General features: G+C 37.2%; 1 protein-coding gene and 1 long non-coding RNA gene across 3 annotated transcripts in view; one reads left to right on the top strand and one right to left on the bottom strand.

The window, feature by feature from the left end:
• Nucleotides 1–25,732, top strand: part of LOC146872667 (uncharacterized) — a 90,715-nt gene that overhangs the window by 51,795 nt on the left and 13,188 nt on the right. The window contains exon 2 of one of the 2 annotated variants that reach the window (XR_014982758.1): nucleotides 2,364–2,467. This is a non-coding gene — a long non-coding RNA (uncharacterized LOC146872667). Of the gene's footprint in view, nucleotides 1–2,363; nucleotides 2,686–25,732 lie in introns of those variants that run through there. The other variant, XR_014982759.1, reaches the window with a different exon arrangement.
• On the bottom strand, nucleotides 24,889–25,567 carry LOC118441276 (uncharacterized). Its single transcript, XM_085660128.1, has 3 exons — nucleotides 25,414–25,567; nucleotides 25,136–25,319; nucleotides 24,889–24,906 (listed from the first exon to the last, which is right to left on the bottom strand). Exons 1-2 carry the CDS (start codon nucleotides 25,562–25,564, stop codon nucleotides 25,252–25,254), a joined length of 219 nt encoding a protein of 72 aa, XP_085516254.1. The 5' UTR covers nucleotides 25,565–25,567; the 3' UTR covers nucleotides 24,889–24,906; nucleotides 25,136–25,251.

Here is a 25,732-nt window from a genome sequence, read left to right as displayed (position 1 = left end):
GATGGACGGGGAACGACGGCGATCGATCGATCCCTCTCTTTCCCTCCTCTCTTCTTCCTGCCCTCACTATCTTTCTCTCTTTCTCTCTCTCTTTCTTTCTCTCTTTCTCTCTCTTCCTTTCTCTTTCTCTTTCATTCTTTCTCTCTATCTCTCTCTTTTTCCATCTTACTCATTCATTCTCGTACTGGTATTGGTAATACGTTTAAATCGTTCGGAAACGCAAAGTGCTGAGGACGTCCGCTTATTTTTCGTAAAATCAATTTACAGTGTTTCCTGTATTCTTCATTGTTTTATCGAATTTTTGATCTAAAGAAAGAGTAAGATTACTTATTTTATTATATTTAGTAGAGGAATAATATTGAATTCACATTTACTTTTCCGATTTATTTTTTTTTTCCTTTCTTTTTTTTTCTTTTTTCTTTTTTTTTTTTTTTTTTTTTTTTTTATTATTACTCTATATAAATTTTGTTTCTCTTCAAATAAACTCTCTTTCTCTCGCTTTTCCTTTTTTTTCCCTTCTTTTTCTTTTTATTGTTCGCTACTTTTTAAATTCTCTTTCTCGCCTCGTTTTCGAGATAATGAGTCTACATCGAGTAAAGAAAGGCTCACGGTTTAATCAAGAAGCGATTAAGAACATTTTTTAATGATCGTAGGGCAGCAAGTGCTACGTTACTAGTACTATTGCAATTAATTAAATAACAAACACGTAGACCGCTTCGAGCAATGCAAATATCTCGCAGCAGAAATCGATTTAATATCTCCTTTCTATATATATATTATATGCATATATATATATATATATATATATATATGATTATAGAAAATGCATAATATATATTTATCAAGCGTAAATATATCTACTTTCGAGGATGATTTAAACTTTTTTTCTTTCAATTTTTATTTCATATACGATGAAATGATATATCGAAAGCTATCTGTATGAATATCAAATAATATCTTATCGATGACGCTGACGTTAAAATGGATCTTTCAAAATTTATTTAATTACATTAATACGAATCTAATCAAGTACATTGAAAAATAATCCTACCGAGATATCTTTGAAATATTATCAATCTATGAAACATGCGATAAAACATGTCGAAGAACGTACACAGATTAGAGAAAGTTTTCAGTGGATGGCAAGTAGCGGATTGGATTCGCTCAAAAATTCCTTCCAACGTGCCTGTGAGGGGACCCCTTTCAAAGCACTCGGCTAGCCAGTCCTACCCGATCTACCCCAGCCACCCCTTCTCTCTCTCTCTCACTCTCTCTCTCTCTCTCTCTCTCTCTGGCCTCTCTGTTTAATGCAGTCCATTAGAGTGCATTTAGATCGAGGGATAGTTAAAGCACAGTGCAGGTACACCGACCAGCGTGTACAGGACCAAGCCGCTACCATGGAAAATTGTATGTTGTGCGGCATCGACAGGCGCGTGTACTTAGAAACGATATTAGTCGCGTGTTGTAGCTCGTCCTTTTGTCTTTACCACCTTTTACCTTTCCCTCTCTAACACCAACTCCTAATTTACCCGCAGACCACTGCAACGACCGAGAAACCGATTGCAAACGATTAAATTGACGGTACTTCCATCGATTTGAATATCTCATCGAGTGTATACCATTCGTTTGAAATGGGTTTATAATGAAAATAGAAAATTTAAAGGATGATAGCTCATTATATAAAATCCTAATTTTTTTCTATTTAATTTTGCATTGATTAATAAAGGGATCACTTTTCTATCATTTTCTTTTTCGTATAATGATCTTAGAATTTAATTTTAAATAAGATTTAAAATTCAGATACGAAGTAGAAGTGTTATATTGAAAGGTTCGCCTGATTTTTTTTTTTGCCGATAGCATGAATGTATGTATCGAGTCGAAAGAGATTCAGAATTTTAACAGGTTGATCAAATTTGTAGATAGTTATTGCGTTAAAAAATTCAGTTGCGGCGCATTGTTTCTATCGGTTTCCAAATAGATTTGTTCAACGTATTCGAACAATTTAATAAATAACGTTACCTAGCATTTTCCAAATCAATTTAGTGACTCGACAGCAGCAAGTCTTTTTTTTTTTTTTTTTTTTTTAATACAACAAAATGAATATTCTTGTAAAATATTATTTTGAGACATGGAACAGGATCTTCAAATCACTCATCATAAACATAAATAGAAAATGTAGATAATTAAAAATATTTTTTAAAATGAAGTATGATACTGATGTTTTCTGAAAAGATCAAGAAATGTAAGTTCCTGAAGTAACATAAATCCAATTTTCAAAACGCGCTATCGTAATATCTTCCCTTGCTCAGTCTTGATTGTTAATCATCGATACTTTAACCCCAGTATTTTTTCTTTCTAATTAGGATCGAGATTGGTTGGATCGATGATGATCCATACAACAGTGGGAGTTGGAGGATGGAAAAGGGTGGTGAAGCGGATTCAGGCCGACGCTCTCGAGGACGATACGGTTTGATTGCGCCGACAACGGCGAGCATTAATTAGCGTGCATAATTGTTTACCGGCGCTAAACGGAGCTGGATCAATATTTAATTGAATGCCTGCTAAATGCCAGCTGCATCGCCGCGGCTCTCAAATCGAGCCGACTCCTCTGAATAACGGCCTTCGGGATACAATGCCCGAGGGTAGCTCCGGGTGCCGGGGCACCCCCTTGTCCTACACGATGTTGTATGTGCTTTCTCTCTCTTTCTCTCTCTTTCTCTCTCTCTCTCTCTCTCTCTCTCTCTCTCTCATTTATTCGCTCACTGTGTTTCTACCTCTCTTCCTTCCACCGCTCATTCGTTCTTTTCTCCACGTCTAGGTTAGATCGTGAACTCTGCTAATGATCGCAAGGAAAAACTTGATTAGTCGAGACGTTATTAGTTGCTGTTTAAGAAATGAAATATAAAATTTTCAAATGCCTACCTTTTGTGAATTCTTTTTCTTATTCAAGTAAACTTGGTGAAATTTGTTACGCAAAAAGTTTCTTACTACTAATCGAAAAGATAAAATTCACGTTATATTTTGGAGAAATATAAAAATTCTTTTGCGTAAAAAAGGATCAAATGATATGACTTTAATTTAATAAAGAAAGAAAGTTCTTTGGTTTGGATAGTAATGGAAAAGATTAGAGAAGAAAACTAGATATGAAGTAATTCCCAATAAAAATTACGTTGTTAGTTGTGTAAAAGATGAGTAGTTATGCATGAATGTTTCGATTTGTAACGTAAATTTAAAACATTTTAGTTATGGCGAGAGTGATTCTATATTGCAATATCTGTACGTGGAGATTTGAATTTAACGAAATCCACTTCCTTTTAGTAATCCTTCTCTTCGACATACGTGCAGAAACATTAATGTCGATGCTTCGCGTCCGAATGTTTCTGCTATAGTGTAATGTGAAAATCTAATACAAGAGAGAAAATTACATATATTCGAGAAATCGTTGATATCCGAGAAACGAGAAATCGTTGCAAGTTTCAAGGACTGATTTTGTAGGAAAATCAGAAGAGTTATTCGCAGTATTAGATAATATTTTTCGCGAGCTATATATCCGTAACTTTTGTTGAAATTGTAATACAATGTAAAATATAAATCAGAAATTTTAAGAATCTTTTAGATGAGCGAGGCGATTTGTTACTTTTTTTTTTTTCTTTTCTTTTTTTGTTTGGCGGATAGATTGAAGTGATTTTTAACAATGTTTCTTTACATTTTCTTTCCAATCGATCAACCAATCCGGGAATGTATGCTTTCAAGCTCCTTTACGCAAGTAGAAACGTCGACGACACGGCCATAGAATGTGAGCGTGCATTCGCGAAGTTTTGCTCTTCCACGTCTGGAGGGTTGATTTAAAATTGATTTATGCAAATTGGCGCTGCACGAGCAATTAACAATTCCTTGTAGACCAGGCCGAGTATAGCTTTTGGAGAAAGAGAGAGAAAGAGAGAGAGAGAGAGAGAGAGAGAGAGAGAGAGAAAGAGAGGAGGTAGGTAGGTAGGTAGGTAGGTAGGAGGAGTGGATGCTTTGGTAAGGTGTAGAACCAAGGGAGAGGACGCACGACGGGTGGCCCGCGAGAGGGCGCGTTCGAGAGAATAAGGATAGAGAATGGTGGTGTGCAGGGTACTGTTAGTAATGGTGGTGGGAGTTGTGGGTGGTGGGGATAGGTGAATAGTAGCTCCGCGCGCATAGCCGAGCTGATGAAGGACGAAACACAGGGAATGCGCGATGCTCCGAGAAAATGGAATTAATTTGCTAGGATTAAATCCGCCTAGCGCTCGAGTATAGAACGCTCAATGTTTCTCGCGTACGTGTGCGGACTTATTTCGTGAGGAAGAGAAAGAGAGAGAGAGATAGAGAGAGAAAGAGAGAGAGAGAGAGAGAGAGGGAGAAAGAGAAAGAGAAAGAGAGAGTGGGAGGGAAGGAGGGAGATATAGAGAACACACGCAGTTCAACTTGCTGTCTTCTTCTCTATGTGTCTATGAGAGAGCAAGATCTTTGCTATGCAATGGAGAAAATGAGAGGGTGTAGAGTTGGTAGTAGGTGCGTGAAGGGGGATGGGATCCAGAGGAAAAGCAAGAGAAGGCTCGAGAAAGAGCTCTGCGGCTTCGTGGCAGGATGAAGAGAGCTATCCTTTTCAAACATTAATTTACTAGGAAAAAGTGAGTGTATAGGAGAAAGGTATGCAAATACTATTTAGGATAATTAAGAACGAAACCGTCTAGAGTTAACGACCCCGAACATCATCCTTGATGCTTTAACCATCATCGTGTTATTTCATCTTCTTTCTCTTATTAAAAAAAAAAAAAAAAAAAAAGAAAAAAAGAAAAGAAAAGAAATACAAAACAAACAAGGAATAAGCATGTTTCTTGATTTTTTGCAACGATATTTCAAAAATTAAATTAAAAACAGATTAATTAAGTTAAAAATCTAATTCCGAGATGATCAACAAAGCTTATATTCTGAAGTATTCTATTCAGATTAAACAATGAAGATCTCGAAACGAGATTCTGTCTTCGGAAACAACATCCACTTAGTTTGCCTGTCTGCACACAGTTCACCCTTAAACTTTTATACCCCGATGCTCGCCTATTTATGCTTGCGCGCTCGCCCTTATCGTTTGACATTTGATATCATATTCTCTGTCTTTTCTCGGTAAAACGGTGTCTATCTTTCACTTAAATAAATGATTAATAGATATAAAGAAAGATTTGTTAACCCAATCAACTACAATCTTTGTTATTCACTTATAAAAAGAAAAAGAGGGACAGAGAAGGAGAGAGAGGGAGAGAGAGGGAGAGAGAAAGTAAGAATAGAGGTAAGGAATAGGGGAAAGTAAAGGAAGAGTGGGGATAGAGAATGCAGCGTGCTCTCGGAGACTCATGCGAAAAAGACCACAGGGACGTTATTTCGAGCGACCACTGCACTAACCCCATCATCTCTCTCCCTCCTGTTTGCATTCCTTTGGGTGAATTTCTTCTTTCTCTCTAGGGCCTGGAAAACGAAATGAAAGGCTCGGTTCTTGAACTAAACAGAAACCAGGTTGCACCGAGGTAAGACGTTTAATGAAATCAGCACGGTATCTGTCTCCTCTCGTAGACTCTCTCTCTCTCTCTCTCTCTCTCTCCCTCTCTCCCTTTCTCTCTCTCTCTTCCGCTCTCCTCGGTACTGTTTTAATTATACTAAAGCTCTCTCGCTAGTTGCACATTTTCCTTCTCCGTTGCTCCCCTTTCTATGGCCCAGTATCTCTTTCTCTCTTTAGTAAAAGTGTGCGTGTCAGCACGAAGAGAGATACACATGGACTTGGTGCACACCGCGAAACCTTTAGGATGATTAGACGAAGATGTTACGAAATTAGTACCCCTCCAGACAAAATAGTCGAAGTACCCTGAGCTCACTTTACGTGTATACGATAAATATCTTTGTGTGTGTGTATATGTGTGTGTGTGTGTGTAAGTCGTAAGGCACCATAGCCTCTATGCCTTATTGCAAAACACTAATCGACGATAGAGATGAGCGATGTCGATTTAGAATACTATTTTTTTTTCTTCTTTTATTTGTTTTTTCATTCTTTTTGTTATTTTTTATTTTCTTTTTTTTTTTTTTTTTTTGTTAACTAGATTTCGTTAACTCATGGGTATTTTTAGACAGATTACATTACATGGTTTTGAATGCCCCCCGGCAACGTTTTTACTAATTGAATGTAATTTAGAACTTTAAAAAAGTGTCCAATTACAGCCTCAAGAGCATTTCCAGTCTTTTTTTCTTTTTTTTTTTTTTTTTTTTTTTTTTTTGTTTCATTTGAAACCTCAACGAAATTTTTATGTTTCATCAACCAGTTTATCCGTGGTGTTACGAACAAATCTTCTTTTTTTTTTTTCTTTTTTTTTTTTTTGTAATTTTACAATTTTGCTTAACTCTGGACAAGTATTTTTCCACATATTAAAACTAATTTCCTTCGTTTACTCGTTGGTTTCACGAAGCTATTTACGAGTATCTATCTAGTTTAATATAGAAAGATATTTTGTTTGAATTTATAGAAAGATCATTGGATATTAGAAGAAATGAAAAGCGACGATGCTCGAATATGAAAGAAGTTGTCTAAAAATTACGTAACTAATAATGATCGTTCATCGAATTCTACAAAGGACTGAGAATAGCGTAAAGTGTTGTCTCTCTGGTGTGCGATATATTCGACTCCGTGGCTTGGATACGAGCAGGGTCGAGCTAGATATCCCAAGTAATTGGTCCGGTATTACATTCTTGGTGAACCCAGGAGAGTAGACGTTAAAGAAAAAGACAAGGCGTTGCTTTGTAGAATCTTATTGCCGTCGGGCTTGCCCAGTCGATGCCACTGATGTCATTGTTTTTCGTTACATCTAAGAGAAGAAGTCTTACATGGAAATAAATAAAGAATTGTTAAATCGAATCACAAAAACTGTTATTATATTTAATATCTTTGTTAAATATATTCCTAGATAGATCAAAATTATGATTTATGAATATTTTTTTCAATTGAACATTCGAAACAAATTATTATTGTAATTGAAATTTTTATTTGTCCCTTTAATAATGAAGATATAAACTATACCATTGAGAAATTATATATGTGACCGCATTGCGAAGTTCCCTGTGGTTTTCCTTCAGAAGACTAATGTGGAATGTCGAACTGTGGAATATTTGTGTCGTTGCGTCTAAAAGCGTATCATGACACGTCGAAGTGGCTTCGTTTTGGTCCAAAGGGGAAAAGAGGTGGTGGATGAGGTGAAGAAGGTGGATAGGGGAAAGAGGAGGAAGAGGAGGGAAAGGAGGAGGAGGAGGAGGAGGAGGAGGAGGAAAGACCAGACCACGAACGAATAGGAGATTATTTATGTGGGAGTTAAGTCGTCCCTAACAATATCGGTGGGGTAGAGAATTTCGTTCTTGACACACGACGACGAAGGCGGTCCGCTAGGAATGTGCTAATGAGATCATTTCGCTGCCTTCGTTCTCTTCCTCATTACACTCTTTATACCACCTTCTCTTTTACACAAAGTCCGAGCCCGTGCCTCGAGCTGTCGCTTGATTTACGCTTCCTCCATCCAACCCCTCTAGCTACTTCGCTCGAACCCACCTATCGAGCGTCTTTTACTCTTCTTCTTTTTCTTCCTTCTTTTACAATTTTTCTCTACGTCATTCCAGATTTTATCACGTGAAAGCATTCAGATTTTTAATGTTCTAATTTACAATACACGAACGACTTAATGTATTTATTTTCGAGCTTCTTAAAAAATAACTATTGTTATTTTTTTCGACAAGCGCAATAAAGAATAGATTATGATTAAGATAAAACATAGAAGATAAAATTTTTAATTCATCGACATATTTATTCAAACTGAGTGAAATAAGTTCGAAGATAAGACGCTCGATTGGTCGTGATCATCTAACGACAGACTTGTAAATTTTCTTGATGAAGGTGTCATTAACGAGAACGCTTTAATGAATATCTCAGCAGGTAATCCGAGAGATCCATTGAAACATTCTCTCTCCTTCTCTCTCTCTCTCTCTCTCTTTCTCTCTTTCTCTTTCGCTCTTCCATCATGCTTCTTATGGTTTACGCATCCTCCAATCTTCGCTCGAATGATGTAGGGATCTTCTCTCTCGTTTGAACCATCACCCCTCATCCCTGGCACCGGTTATCCCTTCTTTATACGCGACGTGACATAAATAACCCGGCAAATTTATAATGATAATTACCATAAAAATTGTCACACAATAAAATATTCGAAGGAATTTACGATCGCGCGTAGCTGATACAAGGATTTTTCTGTTGGACGTGCCTCGAGGAGAATGAGAAGGGTGCTCGCATTTGCCTTTATACCTCTTTTCTTCTTCCATCTGGTTCTCTTTTGTTCTGCTATATCGTCGACTCGTATGGAGGAACTTTACTACCGATTATTTATGTTATATGTGCTTTTTATATCGTGTTAGTATTTTTGAAATTTGTACATTTGCTTGATCTCAATATCAATATGAAATTATCATTTATAGCAATATTTCAAGTTATCAACTTTACGAATATACATCAAGTTATTATTCATACGCATAAAAAAGAAAAACGCTCTTTGAGAAATTAGAAAATTTATCTTCTCCGTATTGTCCTCGTTCTTTGCAGTCTCTCGTTGTCCTTCCTTATCCAATTTGAGAGAGAAAGAGAGAGAGAGAGAGAGAAATAGAAAGAGAGAGAGAGAGAGAGAGAAAATAGATGTTATCCGATTGCGGTGTTCTATTTTGTAGATACGATCTCACCGCAGGGCGCTCGTTTAAGACGAAGAACCAGGAGCCTCTACTTTCGACCTTACTACGGTAGAACGAGTAGTTTACATTTTTCTATGTAAGATATGATTACACCTCACGTTAGTTCGAAATATTTGCAAATGTTAGATTATTTAAAATTAATGATTTGAATTTGTCAAAGAGAAACTTAGAATAATTTCTTTTTAACACAGATAAGATATACATTCGTTTTCTTTTCTAATATATATATATATATATATATATATATATATATATTTGTTTTATTAATCTTAAAACGAGACCTTTTTAGATAATGTAAAAATTCTCTCGAAGATTCTCTCTTGTAAACCGAAACCAAAAGAGAAGCACGAGTGTCTACTAATGCTGTGAACGTACGTCGTACCTTACACAAGACTAAGACTATCGTGCAAACGCGGAACATCTTGAGATGCGCATACATTACGGACACGCGAACCCTCCCATAGAACTCCTACTGAAAATTACAATTTAAATGACCGCTGTACGTTCCCTCTCGTGTGTGTCCCTTATCTCCTTGTTTTCATCTAAACATCTCATTTTTATGCGCCATTGAAATTCCACATCCCTCCTATATACAATCTCTCTCTCTCTCTCTCTCTCTCTCTCTCTCTTTCTCTCTCTCTTTTTATCTTTCTTTCTTTCTCTCTCGTCGACCTCAGTCACGCGATACACGATATACCGTTGTCACTTTGTCCGATTTTTTTTCTTCGCTTCTTCTTTTTTCCCTTCCTCCCTTTTTATTCGCGATATGAACAAGATCGACTACGTGAGTATTAAAAAACAGTTGAATCGAAACACGTCATCTTTTGAAATGTTTCGCATTTGACTCGATAACAATTTTAGTTTGAAACGTTTTTAATAGATAAATAATTTAAAATAATATATCGTGAACAAGAAGGATATCGATAAAATTTCTTAGCATTTTTATCATCTTCAAGAAAGAGAGATTCATGGCCTTAACTCCATTCCTCTGTGTCTGTCTTTTATTCTCTCTTTCTCTCTCTCTCTCTCTCTCTCTCTCTCTCTCTGTCTCTCTCTCGCTCTCGCTCTCGCTCTCGCTCTCTTTCTCTTTACGACTGAATCGTGCGCGTAAAAGCGAACTACACATTTCTACTGAGAGTTGATCAATACCCGTGCGATTAATCCTACCGAGAATGTATCCGTGCGTTCCGGTAATTACTGTTACGAATACAAATACAGGTTCGAATGTATATTATACCGGGTCTCGCCCTCTCTCCTAGGGCCACGTTGTCCATTACGATAACGCAATGCGACACTGCAATTCGTTTCTCATCTAACGAAATTAATATGTTCACGTCAGAATGAGAGAAAGAGAGAAAGAGAGAAAGAGAGAAAGAGAGAGAGAGAGAGAGAGAGAGAGAGACGCAATTTCAGATTTTCTGATTAGTGTGTTCTCAAGATTCACCGTTTCGATTTACGATAAAATTCGATTGATTTACCTATATATACCTATATATATATATATATATATAGGTATTTTTATGTATTATTACATAATCGTATTACAAATTATTTATTTAAAAAAAACTCACACCGTACTTGATAAATATCATTCATCCTTTTAACGTTAGACCCAGCAACGAGGCATGCTCGTTGTCGAGGAAACGGGTAGTTAACATGGAAGCCGATGAGAGAGACGAATACCGTTGATCTATAAAGGGAAAAGCGATCTGTCTCCGGTCTGTAAGTGGATAGCACGCGAAGATGATTTTAATTGGGAAACCGTACACGTGACTGTAATTATGTAGAAAGGTTGTTACGTCTCTTCTGTATGCTCGTCTGTGTATACCACATCCACATCCACATTTACTGTTACATGTTCACGTTGGATTACACGGAACATCTCAGTCGTTTCTGGGATGAGACTGTGAGAGAGGGAAAGAGACGCAGAGAAAGAGAGAGAGAGAGAGAGAGAGAGAGCTTAGTACAATTTCTTCGAATCAAGCGAAAGCCAATTACAAGTTTAATTCAGAACTTTGCGCGGGCGATAATTAGCCGGTAAATTAAATTTACTTTTGTTTCAAAACAATCACGGAAGTTTCGGTTCGTCGGCCGGAGTACCGCGGCACCTCGTGTCGTGGGCGAAACGTCGCGGAACGCGGTCACACAATCGAGTGAAATGTATAAAATTAATTATGCGGAACAATGCGAGCTCGTAATGTTCGTCCCTATCCTTTATTCTCTATTTTATACGAACGTACGATTCGTAGGCGCGAAACTGATTTTCAATTTCTTCGTTATTATTAATCTTATTTGCATTATATTAGAAAGTAACTTTCACTGTTCTATGAAGAAAAAGAAAAAAATGCTATGGAAAGTTTTTCCTACGGGAGAAGGTCAGTATGCAACAGAAATGATGCCACGTGTGTCGACTGGCATAGCTGTGAAAGGAGATAAGCGAGTAGATTAGGGACGCGTCCTGGCAGACACGCGTTGAACCTTTATCGTTAACGGGCCGCTTCGATTTCGCTTCGTCTCCCGTGTAGTTCGATCGAGCGTAGATCAATACGTGGAAGGGTAATGGCCGTAAACGCTTGTAAGATTATTACTCGAAGGCATCCGCGATCCTGGGCTAAAGGATCGGTTCTTTTGGTTATACGCGAAGCATAAGACCGTGCCCCCGGCAATCTTCCATCTTCTGGTAATTAACCGCTTCCTTAAACCGAGCCGTATCTTCCCCTTATCTCCTTCAACGTATCTACCTCTACCTCCATCCTGCTTCACCACCACCACCTCCACCACTACTACCACCTTCACCATCACTATCACTATCTTTACGTTCCTTCTCCTTCACCTCTTCTTCTTCTTCTTCTTCTTCTTCTTCTCTTTCTTCTTCTCCTCTTGAGACCCTTTCCTACACCTTTGCGCGACACGCACATGCGATCGTGTTGTAAAGTTCTCCTACACCTTTCTTGGTACTCCTCTAATATATGTAACTCGGAATGAGAGAGAAAGCTGGAACAAAGAGCTATTTTCCCATATGACCGTCTGCGAAAGTTCTTAGTGTTTGCAAGTGAGTACGTGTTCGTCAGACAAGTGTTATTCCTTAAATCCATATTAAACTGAGACTGTTAGAATGTATCCAGAGTTATCGATATCGGAAGCATAATCTTATGGATTGTAATACGATTGCTTTCCTCAAATTTCGAAGTGCATAACGCGCATTGGGATATTACGGAAGATTAAATACCTATTGTTGCGAACAATTGTTATTCCATAGGACAGATGCATGCCTACGGGTAGCCCGCGTACTCAGTTTATTAACAAGCCAGTCTTCCTACCTTTATCTCTCTCCCTCTCTCTCTCTCTTTCTCTCTCTCTCTCTCTCTCTCCCTTGCTAACTGTATACATACAAACACGTACACACACATACACACACACACACACACAAATATATATATATATAAATGTATATGTATATATCCGATAGAGAAATTCAGTGATAATGCAAGCGTCCAATAATCCGAGAGAACGCGCATACACTCGCGTGCAGTGAAGTTGCTTCTGGCCAACAATATTATGCGCATTACATGGCAATTGCCGGTACACGCGGATAGAATTACGCGTGACGAAATTTCGTGATAGAAATTGGAGCCCCTTTTCCGGATGCTGCAACAGTATCAATGATACCGCTACGATAATACATATGCGTATCCGTAAAACGACGAAATTTGAAACTTATCAATGTACGTTGGAGAATTTCAAAAGACAAAGAAAAATTGAGATTAGGAATTGTTGAATTTTTGTTAATAAGAGAAGGAAGGGTGATTTTGAAACGTGTAGAGGTACTAAGAGATTTATAAGTATTAAAAGCAACGCAAATGAGTCTCTTAGTCATTTGGGGATCGAGTTTTCTTCCTGTACGTGTAGCAGCTTAGAAACTTCCTGTCGCGGTATGAGAATCTTCCGGAAGGTACGTTTCTCGAAAGAGAGAACGGGTTTCTTCGTCGTTTCCTTACGCGGATCAAGGCCTCCTCTAGGAAATTATTTATAGTACCTCTTATTGAAAATTAACGTTCCTCCAATCACTTTGTTTTACATCTTCGAAATTTTCACTTATTATATAGTATTTTTATTTTAAATTAATTATTTTTCTCATTACGAATATACTAATAAGATATTTTTTCTTTCTTCTTTTATCTCGTTTAACTTTAATTACTTCAGCAAGATTCAAAATGCTACCTCATGCAATCCCAACATGCAATGTCCTAATTACATAACAGATATTCACGAGCAAAAAGAAATTTGGATTGTTAGCCGAAATGATTCGAGCCTAATCGATTAATCAAAAGCTTCGAGCGTGCATTAAAATTCGTAATTAATTTATTACTAATTATTTACAAATAATACCGTTACGAGGACGATGACGCAGAACATTGCGTTTTACATGACGATGTTCGTACCTGCTGAAAGAGGTGAATAAGAGAAAGGGGAGGGTAGAAAGGGGGGGCCGGGGGAGAGAGAGAGAGAAACTGAAAAAGAAAGTAAAAAAATGAGAAGTATGAGACGAGAGGGACTGGAACTTTTGAAATCTTAAGCTGTAAGTAATTGCGTCATAACACTCGACGAGTTAACGACTGCAACTAAGTGCTTACGAGTCGATATTATTTCCATGAGTTCGCGAGTGTTCGTTCGAGATTAATTTACTTATATAATTTAGGCATTCAAAACGATGACTATATGACGTCTTAAGGGTGGGATGGTCGCGTTCAGGGAACGAGTCCGTAAAGACTTGGATGAGTGCGCCGAAATGACGTCACAGGACACGTCGCTCAAAGTTACTAGAATGGCCGGAAGTCGTGAAATGGGATTACCTGTTCGTACGTACACGCAGCACCGAGACCGAGACCAAGGTGATAATTGAATAGATAGACACGCTTCTTCTTTCCCACTTTATTGTCTTTCTCTCCTCGTCGATTTTTCGTTCGTTTAGCGAACGTTTTGATGTTTCTGTCCATCTTTTCTCACTCATTCCTTATCTCTTACACTCCCTCTTTATCTTTTATCAAAACAATCAGTCAAATTTAATTATCCGATCATTTCTTTTTATGGGTTGTATTAAAATCGAGAGATAATTTTTTAGATTCCTTCGTAATATCCTTTTACGGGTTTTAGATTGTTATCAGTTAAACGTAGTATGTTAATTTTTTTTATAGCAACAAAAATACATTTAAATGCGAGATCTTAAAGTTTTACGAGTGTCATTAACATACCTCACAACGTGAACTTCAATTCTGAAAAATCTAAATCGTCGATGTGTAAGCTTCCACTCTAAATTCAAAAACAAACTGGATCTAAAGAAACAGAAAACAAAGGAATACCCAGACCGCAACAATCGAGCCTAGGAACAATAAAGTATGCTCGGATTATCGATCAGCAGTAGCAACGCGGACTACATTCATCGACACTCGAGAAAGAGTTTCGCGTTAAGGGAAACTTCGTATTATAGACCGAGTGTACACGAGGGACCAGGTCGCGGTATTTAATTGAACCTCCAATTATTTTTAATTTAACGTGATTTTACTCCCAATTATTTTCTAGACGAGCAGGGTCATTAATGTCCTTACCGACGGCCGGGCACCGAGCCCGTTTGTTCCTACCAACTTTGCGATAGCTTTCCTTTCCGCGTGTCGAGCACTAACGAGGATGGTTTAACACGCGTCTCCAACCCTTGTGCGCGTGAGCGTACGAGAAAGTGATAGAGAGAGAAAGATAGAAAAAGAGAAAGAGAGAGAGAGAAAGAGAGAGAGAGAGAGAGAGAGAGAGAGAGAGATGAACACTCGTGTGCGTAGGTGGCCGTACATGTGTAGCCACCATCGCAACTCGCATACATATGTATGCGCATGTGGTATTTCTTGCGACGGTGGGAGCCTCCTTTTGATCTCTTTTTAGCCCTCGAGTGCAATCGAGGCCCTCATTCCCGCAAGGCTTTAAGCACCACCGGAGGCTGAAGAGGCAAAGGGAGGAACATTGGAGAGGGAGAAGGATACGCAAGGGGACACACAACGTTTTGCATGTGTTTCGACTAATTAACATACGTGAAAATCCTCTTAATTGGGTGATTAAACGCCTGCGGAGACACTTTAATGGGGAACAGTCTCTGCTTCTCTCTTTCTTTCTCTCTCTCTCTCTCTCTCTCTTTCTTTTTCTCTCTATCGCTCCTTCTCTCTCTCTCTCTCTCTCTCTCTCTCTCTCTCTCTCTCTCTCTCTCTGTTTGCCTATCTTTTTCTCTTCTTCGTCAAGGAATTCTTATTTTCGATTCTTATCGTCGCATTATTTCTAACATGGAATACTTGCTCCTCGCTTTGCCGGAAGAACGCATGATGCTTCTTTTTGTAGCTACGTTCGAAGGCTTTAGACGACGCACGATCGGTTTCACCCTTTGACGTTTATTAAAAAACTTATTTAAGAAAGGAAGAATTCTATGGATCCAATTTAATTTATCCTCTTTTTATAGAGTTGTATAGATTGCTTTTATAGATCATTTGATTTGTACGTAAATAAATAAATTCCGATATTTTCTGAGGTTCCAGAAAAGTCTCCTATGATGTGTTCTAATTTAAATCTTTCGAGGAGAAAGAGAGAGAGAGAGAAAGAGAGGGCAAGAGAACTTGCACGTCGCTCAGAGCCACTTTGTGGATGCAATTAAATTGACATCTCGTATATCAACGAGAAGTATGGTACGGTTTGTCTCAACTACGACTTGGTCCATCCTTATCCCTTTCTTTATCTTCTTATTTTATTCATCGAACTTTTTCTATATGCTTAAATTGTAATAAAAGCTTTTGAAAAATGTATTTCTCCTTTTGGGATATTTCGTTCGTCGCTTTGATTAACAAACGAATAATTGAATAATTTTTTAATTTCTTCTTATTAATATATGTACGATTATATTTGGAAAGAGAAATTGTATACTGAAATTAGTTAAAAAAAATCGATAAAAGCAATTTCATAAAATTATATTGTCACAAATGATAAAAATATTTTATTTCTATTGCACAAACGTTGAATATTTATTTTAAATTCCTTGATTTCACGTTTCTTTTTTTTTCTTTTTTTTCTTTGTTTGTTTTTTTTTTTTTTTTTTTTTTTTTTTTTTTTTTTTATAAAAATCAGTAAAAAAATAATTTCCGCGCAAATGTTCTCATTAAAAATTAATCTCGCTTTTACGTATGATATTAGTCGAATACTGAAAATTTTAATTTTCTTTATAAGTTTATAATTATTATCGCCTTTTTGTTGAGTCGGAGTAAGGCTCTGGTACAATAAATCTCTCTCATTCTCTTTTTCTCTTCTTCTCTAGAGGCTCGTCTTAAGAGCTTGCCTGCATGCCATAGCAACTCCGAATCTCAAAGAATCGAACCCAATTAGCGAAAATAGACGAGGAACGCATGGTACCACGTCGTGGGCTTGAAACGCGCCAAATACGAAAGCTATGCGCTATGTCGCGTTGGTTCGTTTCGAATCGAGCCATGTAAGTACTAGACTAAAATTCCGAAAAGGAGATAGATCCTACTCCGATTTCAAATCGTACTTTTCTAAATTAGTTTTTCTTCTTTCGAACAATCTTTGGATAAAGAATATAAATGCGGAATAAAATAAATAATTTTATTTTATATGTAACAAATTTATGAATTTCGCATCGATGAATAATTATTCATAGGAATAATTCATTTTTCCGTTTCTTTTGAAGATATAGATCGAAATAATTTAAATAATAAAAATATATATATACATATATATATATATGTATATACATATATATATATATATATATATATATATATATATATATATATATATATATGTCCAGTGTAATTTTCCTTTGAAGTTGGATCATTGCAAGAACAGAACTAAATGTGTGTGGGCCGAGCGTGATTTTAACATTATTATGATATCACCCGGTAAAATATCACGTCGCAAAATCGTTAACTCTCGACGCGAACGCGTCTCTTTATTCATAATGACACTGCTCAACGTATTCGCGAAAAACAAAGACGAAAAGAAAGAGAGAGAGAGAGAGAGAGAGAGAGAGAGAGAGAAAGAGAGAGAAAGAGAGAGAGAGAGTGAGAGAAGAGAATATATCGTGTTACCAATTATATCGTGATGAAACAAGAGAATTACAAGAACCGAATTAATTCCGGCGATGGTGAGTACAAATAAAACGGAAGCTCTTTGACGGAAACACGTCGGCGTGGCGTTTCGTGGTTGTGAAATATGCAAGAATTGGATTTTCTTTTTCCACTTAAATGATAAAAATGTTTTGCAAGAAATACCTACATCCATAATTTTATGATGGTCATAATTATTGATTTCAATTCATATTCAATAGTACGTAACACTAATAATGGTACTTTCTCTCGAAATTGTATATATATATTATACATATACTCTTCGAGATCATGCTTATCGTCACTATCGTTACCATCACGATTTTCTCTCTTTCTCTCTTTCTCTCTCTCTCTCACCCTCTTTGCTTTCCGTACATTGTAAAAATCTCTTTCTCGTAGGATGCTCAGACCACTCATAGCCGTATATTCGAGCACTTGTTAAATCGGCCTTCGTCCTTTGGAGAAGGATCGTATCGTGTCCGTGGGCTCGCCCGAGGTCCTGTCGGTAGTAACTGGACGCCATTATAAAACCTCCTGAGGGAAACCAGCTAAGGGTACCACCCTCGCCATCTCTCTCTCCCTCTTTCTCTCTCTTTCTCTTTCTCTCTCTCTCTCTCTCTCTCTCTTTCTCTCTCTTTCTCTTTCTTTTTCTTTCTTCCTTCGTCCATCTTGGTCGTTACTGCCAGGATACGGATTTTCTCCGCTGACCGACGATATTTCTTTGCTTGCTGCGATTCGATTCTCATTTTGCTTGACCTACCAAATTCTTCTTCTTCTACTTCTTCATCCTCATCTTCTTTCCTTCTATCTCTCTTTCTCTACGACATGTACGATATTTTTGGATCTTCTTCATTCCCTACGATAATGTTTTCTTCGTTTTCTTCGTTTTCTTCGTTCATTCTTTATCTTGCTGTTCGCCCGAAAACACTTTCGTGAGGTGTTAATGTGAGTGATCCTCATAAAGCGAACGAAGAACAAATCGTATTTAATGAAAATATAATCATTTCATCGAAAAAAAGTATCCTATTGAATATAAAATCAATGAAGTATTAATATATAACCGAAGAGATAATGGATTAAAATATTCGACTGAGATAAGGATATACATAACGTTCCGTTCGTTATAATACTTATTTCCGAGAAACTGCAAATTTCGACTTTGGGATGAACAAATGAATGCGTGAAATCATCGTGGGTGAATGAGAGAGAAAGCGATGAAGCGTGAAAGAGAGAAAGAGAGAGAGAGAGAGAGAGAGAGAGAATACGGACTGCGATTCCGCCCAATTTATAGCAGACCGGATTAAGCCGTAATCCCCTCGTACTGCGTGCGGTGCCGCGTAATAATGATCCGAGGCGAAAATATAACAAATATAGCGGACAGGGTGAAAATGTCGAAATTAGAGAGAACTCGTGCAGTAAAGAGAGAGAAAGAGGGAAAGAGAAAGAGGTAGAGAGAGAGAGAGAGAGAGAGAGAGAGAGAGAGAGAATCGATCGTCAGCAGCCGGCCACTAGCGAAATCGAACGGGATTTCAGCTTTCCACCCTTCTCACTCCCAACCTCCACCCTTTCCTCTATTTCTCTATCTCTCTTTCTCTCTCTACTCATCTGTATCGTTGAAACGTCGACGGGGAGTGACGGCTGTAATTGCGAGATATACGTACATAGGAGAGGGTAAGAGGGAGAGAGAGAGAGAGAGAGAGAGAGAGAGGGAGAGAGAGGGGGGAAGAGAGAGGAAGAGAGAGAGAGAGAGAGAACTCTTTCGTAGAATGTGAGCTCGTTTTAATAGGACCGGATGGGATTCTCCGGCGACATCGTTACTTTGCCGCGTAGGCGTCGCGCGAGATAACGAGATCAAAGGGTTAGGGTTAGGTTCGGGGCTATGCTGACCCTTCACTTTCTCCTTTTTCCCCCCATTTCCTTTATTCCACAACGGTTCGTTCAATTTGTTTATTTATCTATGTTTCTAGCAATTAATAATAATTTATATCTAAGATCGATATATAAAAATGAATAGAAAAGAATAGAAAATGAGAACGAGTTATCGTAGGTACAATCGTGAAATAGAAAAAAGATCTGGGTTACGTGCGTTAAATCGTTTACGACATAATTGAGTAACGAAGTTCCACTCCAGCACCTGTACCTTATCTACTCCGATAACTACTAGGATTAGAGTGCAAAGTAATACATATTAAAGAAAAGAAGGAGTAAAATTGACGTACGGATATATACAAGAAATGGAATGGTAGAAAATAAGAAAAAATATAAGAGGTAGTCGAAAGTAACAGAAAGAGAGAGAGAGAGAGAGAGAGAGAGAGAGAGAGAGAGAGAGTGACGAAGAAGAAAAGAGTGGGGATGGGAGAGTAAGAACGAGAGAAGCAGAGAGAGCAAAAGCGTGGGTAAGGCACTAATGAGCAAATAAGGCGAAAAAAGGTGAAAATTCATTAGCAGTCAGCTAGCAATGGACAACGAGAGAGAAAGAGAGAAAGAAAGAGAGAGAGAGAGAGAGAGAGAGAAAGAGAGACAGACAGGCAGAGAGGGAGAAGGAGAAAGAAGAAGAAAGAGAGAGGTAGACGAAGAGAAAGAGAGGGAGAAAGAGGGAGAGTGGTTACCGAGAATCGGCGTAACTCTTTTCCCGGTAAAAGGATTCTGGCTCGACAAAGGGTTTTAAAAATAAATACATAATTAAACGTCACGATAATGAACTTCTTTATACCCGGACAACGGTCTGTTCTCTTTCCCTCTCTTCCTCCCTCCCTCCCACTCTCTCTCTCTCTCTCTCTCTCTCTATTTCTCTGTTTCTATCCTTTTTTACTTTTCAAAGTCGCGCGTATAGCATGCGTATGTGCGAAAGGGGAATCGAAAAAAGAGGGAGCGAGGGGAGAGAACAGAAACTAGAAGAGCTCGTATTTTCTCCTCCGTCAGGAAAATCCGATGGCTCTTGGTTTCTGACGTTGAGAAACGATCATGAAGCCCTTCGGCTTCTTTCTCTTTTCTTTTCTTAAATCGGCCGTTTAATTCCGATATAATCGGGTCGCAAACGATTCAAATGGTTTTCCTTCGATTTTAGATTTAGGGGTGGAAAAATTGAGCCCTGATTGAGGTATATGTCAAGATGTAATAATTCTATATCGTTTGTCATTCCTAATTAACGTTTAACTTTGCAAATTATTATAAATCTATTTATTATTATATTATCGAGAAACGAATCTATAAAATAGTTTTGAAAAATTATTCTGTCGATCTTCGATCGTTCATAATTATTCTTCTCTCTTCGATATTTATAATTAATTCTTCTATAAATTGTACAAACAATAAAAGAATATCGTAGGACTAAGAGATGAGGAAAAAGAAATACGAATAAGATTAAAGAGGTCAATGATTTTAAAGATTTTTGAAAAAAGTCGCATGGACTTCGTATCTCATCAGCAACTTCATATCTCAATTTATCCATTAATTTTCGATTCTTCATCTTTCTCTTTCGGCAATTTCTCCTTTATCGAAGAAACATAATTACTCGTTAAGATATGCTGTAGAAACTCTTTCGACGTGATCCACGCTCAAAGCTCGAACACGTTATAAACGCTTATGAACAATAACCTTCTAATGACCTAACTCGAAGACTGAGAAAATGTCTGTCTGTGAGTACCGTTTTCTTGCATAAGTACAATTTATTAACGATCGCGCAATCGTTCCCTTTCTCTGTCTTTTCCTTTTCCCTCTCATCTCTTCCTCATTAGAAACAAGTATATTTATGTTCTTTGTCAAAGACAAATGACATGTTTATATGTTAAATAAATTCTGGTTAATAGCTAAGGAGACATCATTTTGAATACATTTACTAGCTAATTGATGATCCATGTTATTAAATATATTGTCCATGGAGATTTTTTTTCTTTTTATACGAGACCATTAAAATTCTTCTTAATTTCCTACGAAATATATTTTTCTTTATCTCTTTTTGTACAGGTTAATAATTCGATTCACTACACCTATGGAAGATCTTAATCCCTCGATTATGGCGGGACGGTACCGAAAAAAAGAAAGGAAAGAAATAATCGTTTGTCTACGGGCATTGAAGACAAGGACTGAATTCTCCTCGATTACTCCCTTTTCCACGGTTGTAAGAGCTTTCAGCTTGAATATCCGGGCCATCGGATTTGTGGAGTGGGCGAGCGCGCGCGCGCGCGCGCTTTCTCTCCCTCTCTCTCTCTCTCTCTCTCGCCCACGAGCACCCACCACCTGCTTCTTTAAAATCTTCCGTCGAATCTCTCCGCAATTGCCGAAGCAATTTTCTCATTAATATTCGCCACGGAATCGCTTGTTAAATCGTTTCCTTGGTCTCGACTCGTCAAAGGGTGAATAAAATGGATCCAAAACGAAGTTCGAATGGTAATAATTGTTTTTTTTTTCTTTTTTTTTCCGTTTCTTTTCTTTTCCTTTTCTTTTTTTTTTTTTTTTTTATCTGAAAAGGAATTTACTTTTTACGCCTTGATAATGCTGATTATCGATTATAATAATAGCTTTATACGTATGTAAGAAATATGTTTGACAATCGTTCAAATTGTATTATAAAGTTTTATCAAAAATGCATTTGTTCGTGAGTAATATAAAATCGATATTTTTCTACCGAAAGCGATCATCATTTTCTTTTTTTTTTTTTTTTTTTTTTTTTCCTTTTTTTTTTTTTCTTCGAACAAAATAGTACCGTCTATTCTTTTCGGTATGAGAAAAAGGAGATTTTCATAAGTGTACGAAGCTAACGTCAGTGAAGAGCAAGTAGAGTAACGTAAATGCTGGTTCGCTCGACAAAATTTTCCTCCGAACGGGTAGCCTGGGCATCCCCTCGAGTACTTCTTTCTATATGGTTTCCACGTTTGGTCTTTCAAGTCTTTCTCTCGTTCTCTTCTCTCTCTCTCTCTCACTCTCTCTCTATATCTTTCTCTTCTCTCTCTCTCTTTCTCTATGTGCAATACAATGGAACGCTCTCGTCGCCATTATATGTTACGTTACGTCACATTATGCACCTAACCTCCGCTGCGGAACATTACGATCTTTTCTGTTATGCTCGCTGCTTGGTTAATGTTCCGTGGCACAACTCTAGCCGGCTCTGTCTTCTCTCGAAACAAAGACTGTTTGCATGTACCTCGAGAGATGGTAGTAGTCAACTCACAATTTACATACTTTATTTTCTTCATAGTAAACGCATGTACGGTCAGCTACAGAAAACTTCATTTAATCTAGAATATGAATGATAAAGATATATCTTTATATAATTCAGTATATATCCTAATATCAATAACGATTATATTTTCCTTTTCTTACCCTTTTATTCTTTTTTCACACTTTCTCTCTCTCTCTCTCTCTCTCTCTCTCTTTCTCTCTTTCTCTTCTAACCAGAATCCTTTTCACCCATAACTTTAACCACTTAGATAGGTATACGTATATACAACGCACATCATTTTTGGAAAGCCCGCTGAGTGTGGAGTAAGGGTCCCACCACGGCGAATGCTCGAGATCGTTTTCTGTTATTTCCATATTTCAAATTTCAATCTTGAAATTCCCGGCTGGCGCATTGGCTCGCGCACGCGTACGCCTATCTCTATACGTATGAAAAATACGTTCGTGTAGGATAGTAAGGGGAAGAACGAGTGAGATAGATAGATCGAAGGAAAAAGAGGAAGAGGAAAGAGAGAGAAAGATGGTTGGCAATCCATATATGCAGATCCGAGATTCGCACGCCGCTGGCTTCGATTCCCGGCTCGAAGTTATTATCACATATATTAGACAACTGACCCGTACACCCTTCTTCTTTCGTTTCACACTCCCTCTCCACCTTTACTCCTCCCTTACCTTGGTCTTCTCTCTTAGTCTTTCTTTCTCTCTCTCTCTCTCTCTCTCTCTCTCTCACTCTCACTCTTTTGACCAGACCAGGCCATTCTCTTTGTCTCTTCTTTTCTTTCTTTCTTTCTTTCTTCCTTCCTTCCTTCCTTCCTTCCTTCCTTCCTTCACCACGGTGTACCAGATACAATATCGCACCGACTCAGCCACGCGGTTATGGTAAGAACCCTTTATTGTTTTATATTGTTTCCAGGCATCCTTTATTATACGACTGGCTCGGGCGCACTCCGACCTAGCCCTTCCTTCTGATGGGAAAAGGTAGCATGCCTTGCGAGGGGGAATCGAAATAAAATTGCGATGGACGTGCATGAGGTAGGATTAGGTGTTTGGGTAGATATGTGTTTTTTCTCGTTGGTTGCTTCTCCGATAGATGTTGGATAGGTTGGCTCTAAGGTTTTTGCTTTTAATTTTGTAGAATTAATGCGATTGTTCAATACATGGAGAATAGTGTGTGTGTGTGTGTGTGTGTGTATGTGATTTTATATCTCAATAAATCTTCAATATGAAAAGTTGAGTTGAATTGTTTTTTCAATGAACATATAAAGGCACATGATTTTCAATATGCAATATTTTTACGTATGAAAACGTTAATACAATATCGATAGGTTTAATAATATTTGAAATTTGTATTAACCTTTAATGAGATAAAAAAATATATTTGTACATTGGCAATAGTTATCTGTAAATTCGCTATATTATTTCAACACATAGATTCCTAAACACTTATAGGTAATTTTGAACGTTCAAAAAATTCTTCCAGAGAAAGAGATAAATAAAAGAAAAAAAGAAAGAGAGAGAGAGAGAGAGAGAAGAAGGAGAGAAAGCGATCGAATTGAAATATTCGACGATGATAATCGATTAGCCGGCACTCTTGAGCCGCGACCGCAATTTGATCGAAAATCACATCGCATGGAAATCGGCACGCACACGTTAGTCACGGAACACTCTCTCTTTCTCTCTTACGTTTTCTCGAATCGTCTCTCATATTTACCTTGTGGTTTTCGATTCAAGCTTATTTAAATATAAATTACACGAGGCCGCTTTGCCGTAGTTTGATCCTGGTCAACTATTATTATAACTGTTCTTCTTCTTAGCAAGTGCCAGGGCACACTCTTTCGAAACAATCTTGGTCCCTCGTAGATCTATCATCGATCATAATCACACGTGGAAGTGCGATCGTCATTATCGTTGAGAAGGATAGAAATCGAAGGTTTTCTAGGTATCGTATACTTGTAAAGTTAAATGCTAAAAGAAAAAGATTATAAATTTTCCCCATCGAAATCTTTGTATTTTCGGATACTAATCATTATACGATCGTAATTATTATAAGATCGTCAAATCTATTCAAAGATCTAAAGATGTTTTCTATTCAAAGCTTCATTATTGATAAGTAAAACATTAGTTAGAATATAATAACTTGTATAAATTCTATATATAAACTAGAATCTAATGATTTATTCTAAATCTAATAATCTAGTGATTATTTCGAAATTTTTCTTTCTTTTTTTTTTTTTTTTTTTTTTTTTTGGTACAAACAAGAAGAATATGTTACGAGTAAGATAACAAATATTTCTTTTAAAATGTGATTAAAATTAAATGAAAAGATAGGACTTTCTTATAATTGTCGAGCGAAGAAGAGTCGTCGAGATGAGGAATCGTTCCGTTTTTCTGGGATACAACGATATAAAGAAAAAACTATGGGTAGCACGACCTCGATTAAGGCTCGACGATGCGAAGAGTGGTTCTTTTCTCGTTCAGACAATCTCGTCGTTGTCGTTGAACTCACAACCGATGTTCATCGAGGGAATACGGCTAGTTAATTCGCGATGTCCCGGTATCCTAGGACACACCACATGATACACCGAATAGTAGACAAGATACAATGGCGATCTCTATAGATCTTTTTCTTCTAACTTCTCCATCAGTCCCTGTGTAACCTCTTTCCTCGGCTCTGACAATGTGACTTGAGCGTGGCCGCCCTGGAGTCGAGCCGCCCGGACAAAAAGTTAATTCATTTTCAGTGTTTTTACCTCGATACCGGAATATTACACCAACAGTGGTTCTCAATCTATACGAAAGAACGTCTATCAATACGTATTACTTCTCCAGAATTCGTTTATCCATTGTTCTTTTTTTTTTATTTGTTTTTTTTTTTTTTTTTTTTTTTTTTTTTTTATAAATAAACTCCAACTAGTGAAGGCTATATATCAGTCGTATGATAATTATAATAATTACGTGCAGATATAACAGAACAATTACAGAATAACAATAAGCGGAAAATATAAAAACGTATTTACCAGATTTAACGTGCTTGACAGTATATATCATCACGTGAACTGCTTTATAATCCATAATCAATATTTAATTTATTCCATTATTCTGTCTTATATATCTTCTCTTGTCTCTTAATTAGTCATGTTCCATTCCTTTTCAGAAAATGATAAATTATCCATACTATTTTGTCATCTTTATATCTATTGGCTTAATACAAAATATAATATAAAGGTTATCAAATTTTCAGTTATAAAAAAATATTGTATCATACTTATTTGCTAATAAATGTTTACTTTTATACCAGCTTGTCGATAAGCATTGGCAAATGCAATAGCTAATGGATTAACTAAAGGTGCGGCATTTACTTCGAAAAATCCCAAAGCTGCGACCGCAGCAACAAGTAGAATCAAGATCGTGCTTCCCATGATAAAAAGTTTCTGCGTATTTGACATCAAGCAAAATACTTTCTTGCTATTCCTTAAATTTGCACGACCATATATACACGTTAGTATCTACTTCGTGACTCGCATTACTAGTACTTTAACGAGAAACGTGCAAAATTGCTTCCATTAGTTATCATAGTTTTAGTTATGTAAGTCACGAAATATGTTATAAATTTG

Source organism: Vespa mandarinia, chromosome 11 (assembly GCF_050613455.1).
Source record: "Vespa mandarinia isolate Hongniang chromosome 11, ASM5061345v1, whole genome shotgun sequence".
In the NCBI taxonomy this organism is placed as follows: domain Eukaryota; kingdom Metazoa; phylum Arthropoda; class Insecta; order Hymenoptera; family Vespidae; genus Vespa; species Vespa mandarinia.
This window is presented reverse-complemented; position numbering and strand designations above follow the sequence as displayed.

Bases quoted from the DNA above. Each gene is read 5' to 3' on its own strand.
- LOC118441276 (XM_085660128.1), bottom strand. From the start codon at position 25,564: ATGTCAAATACGCAGAAACTTTTTATCATGGGAAGCACGATCTTGATT. The intron at 25,320-25,413 runs GTATAAAAGTAA...TTTTGTATTAAG, and splicing joins CAATGCTTATCGACAAGCTG to CCAATAGATATAAAGATGAC.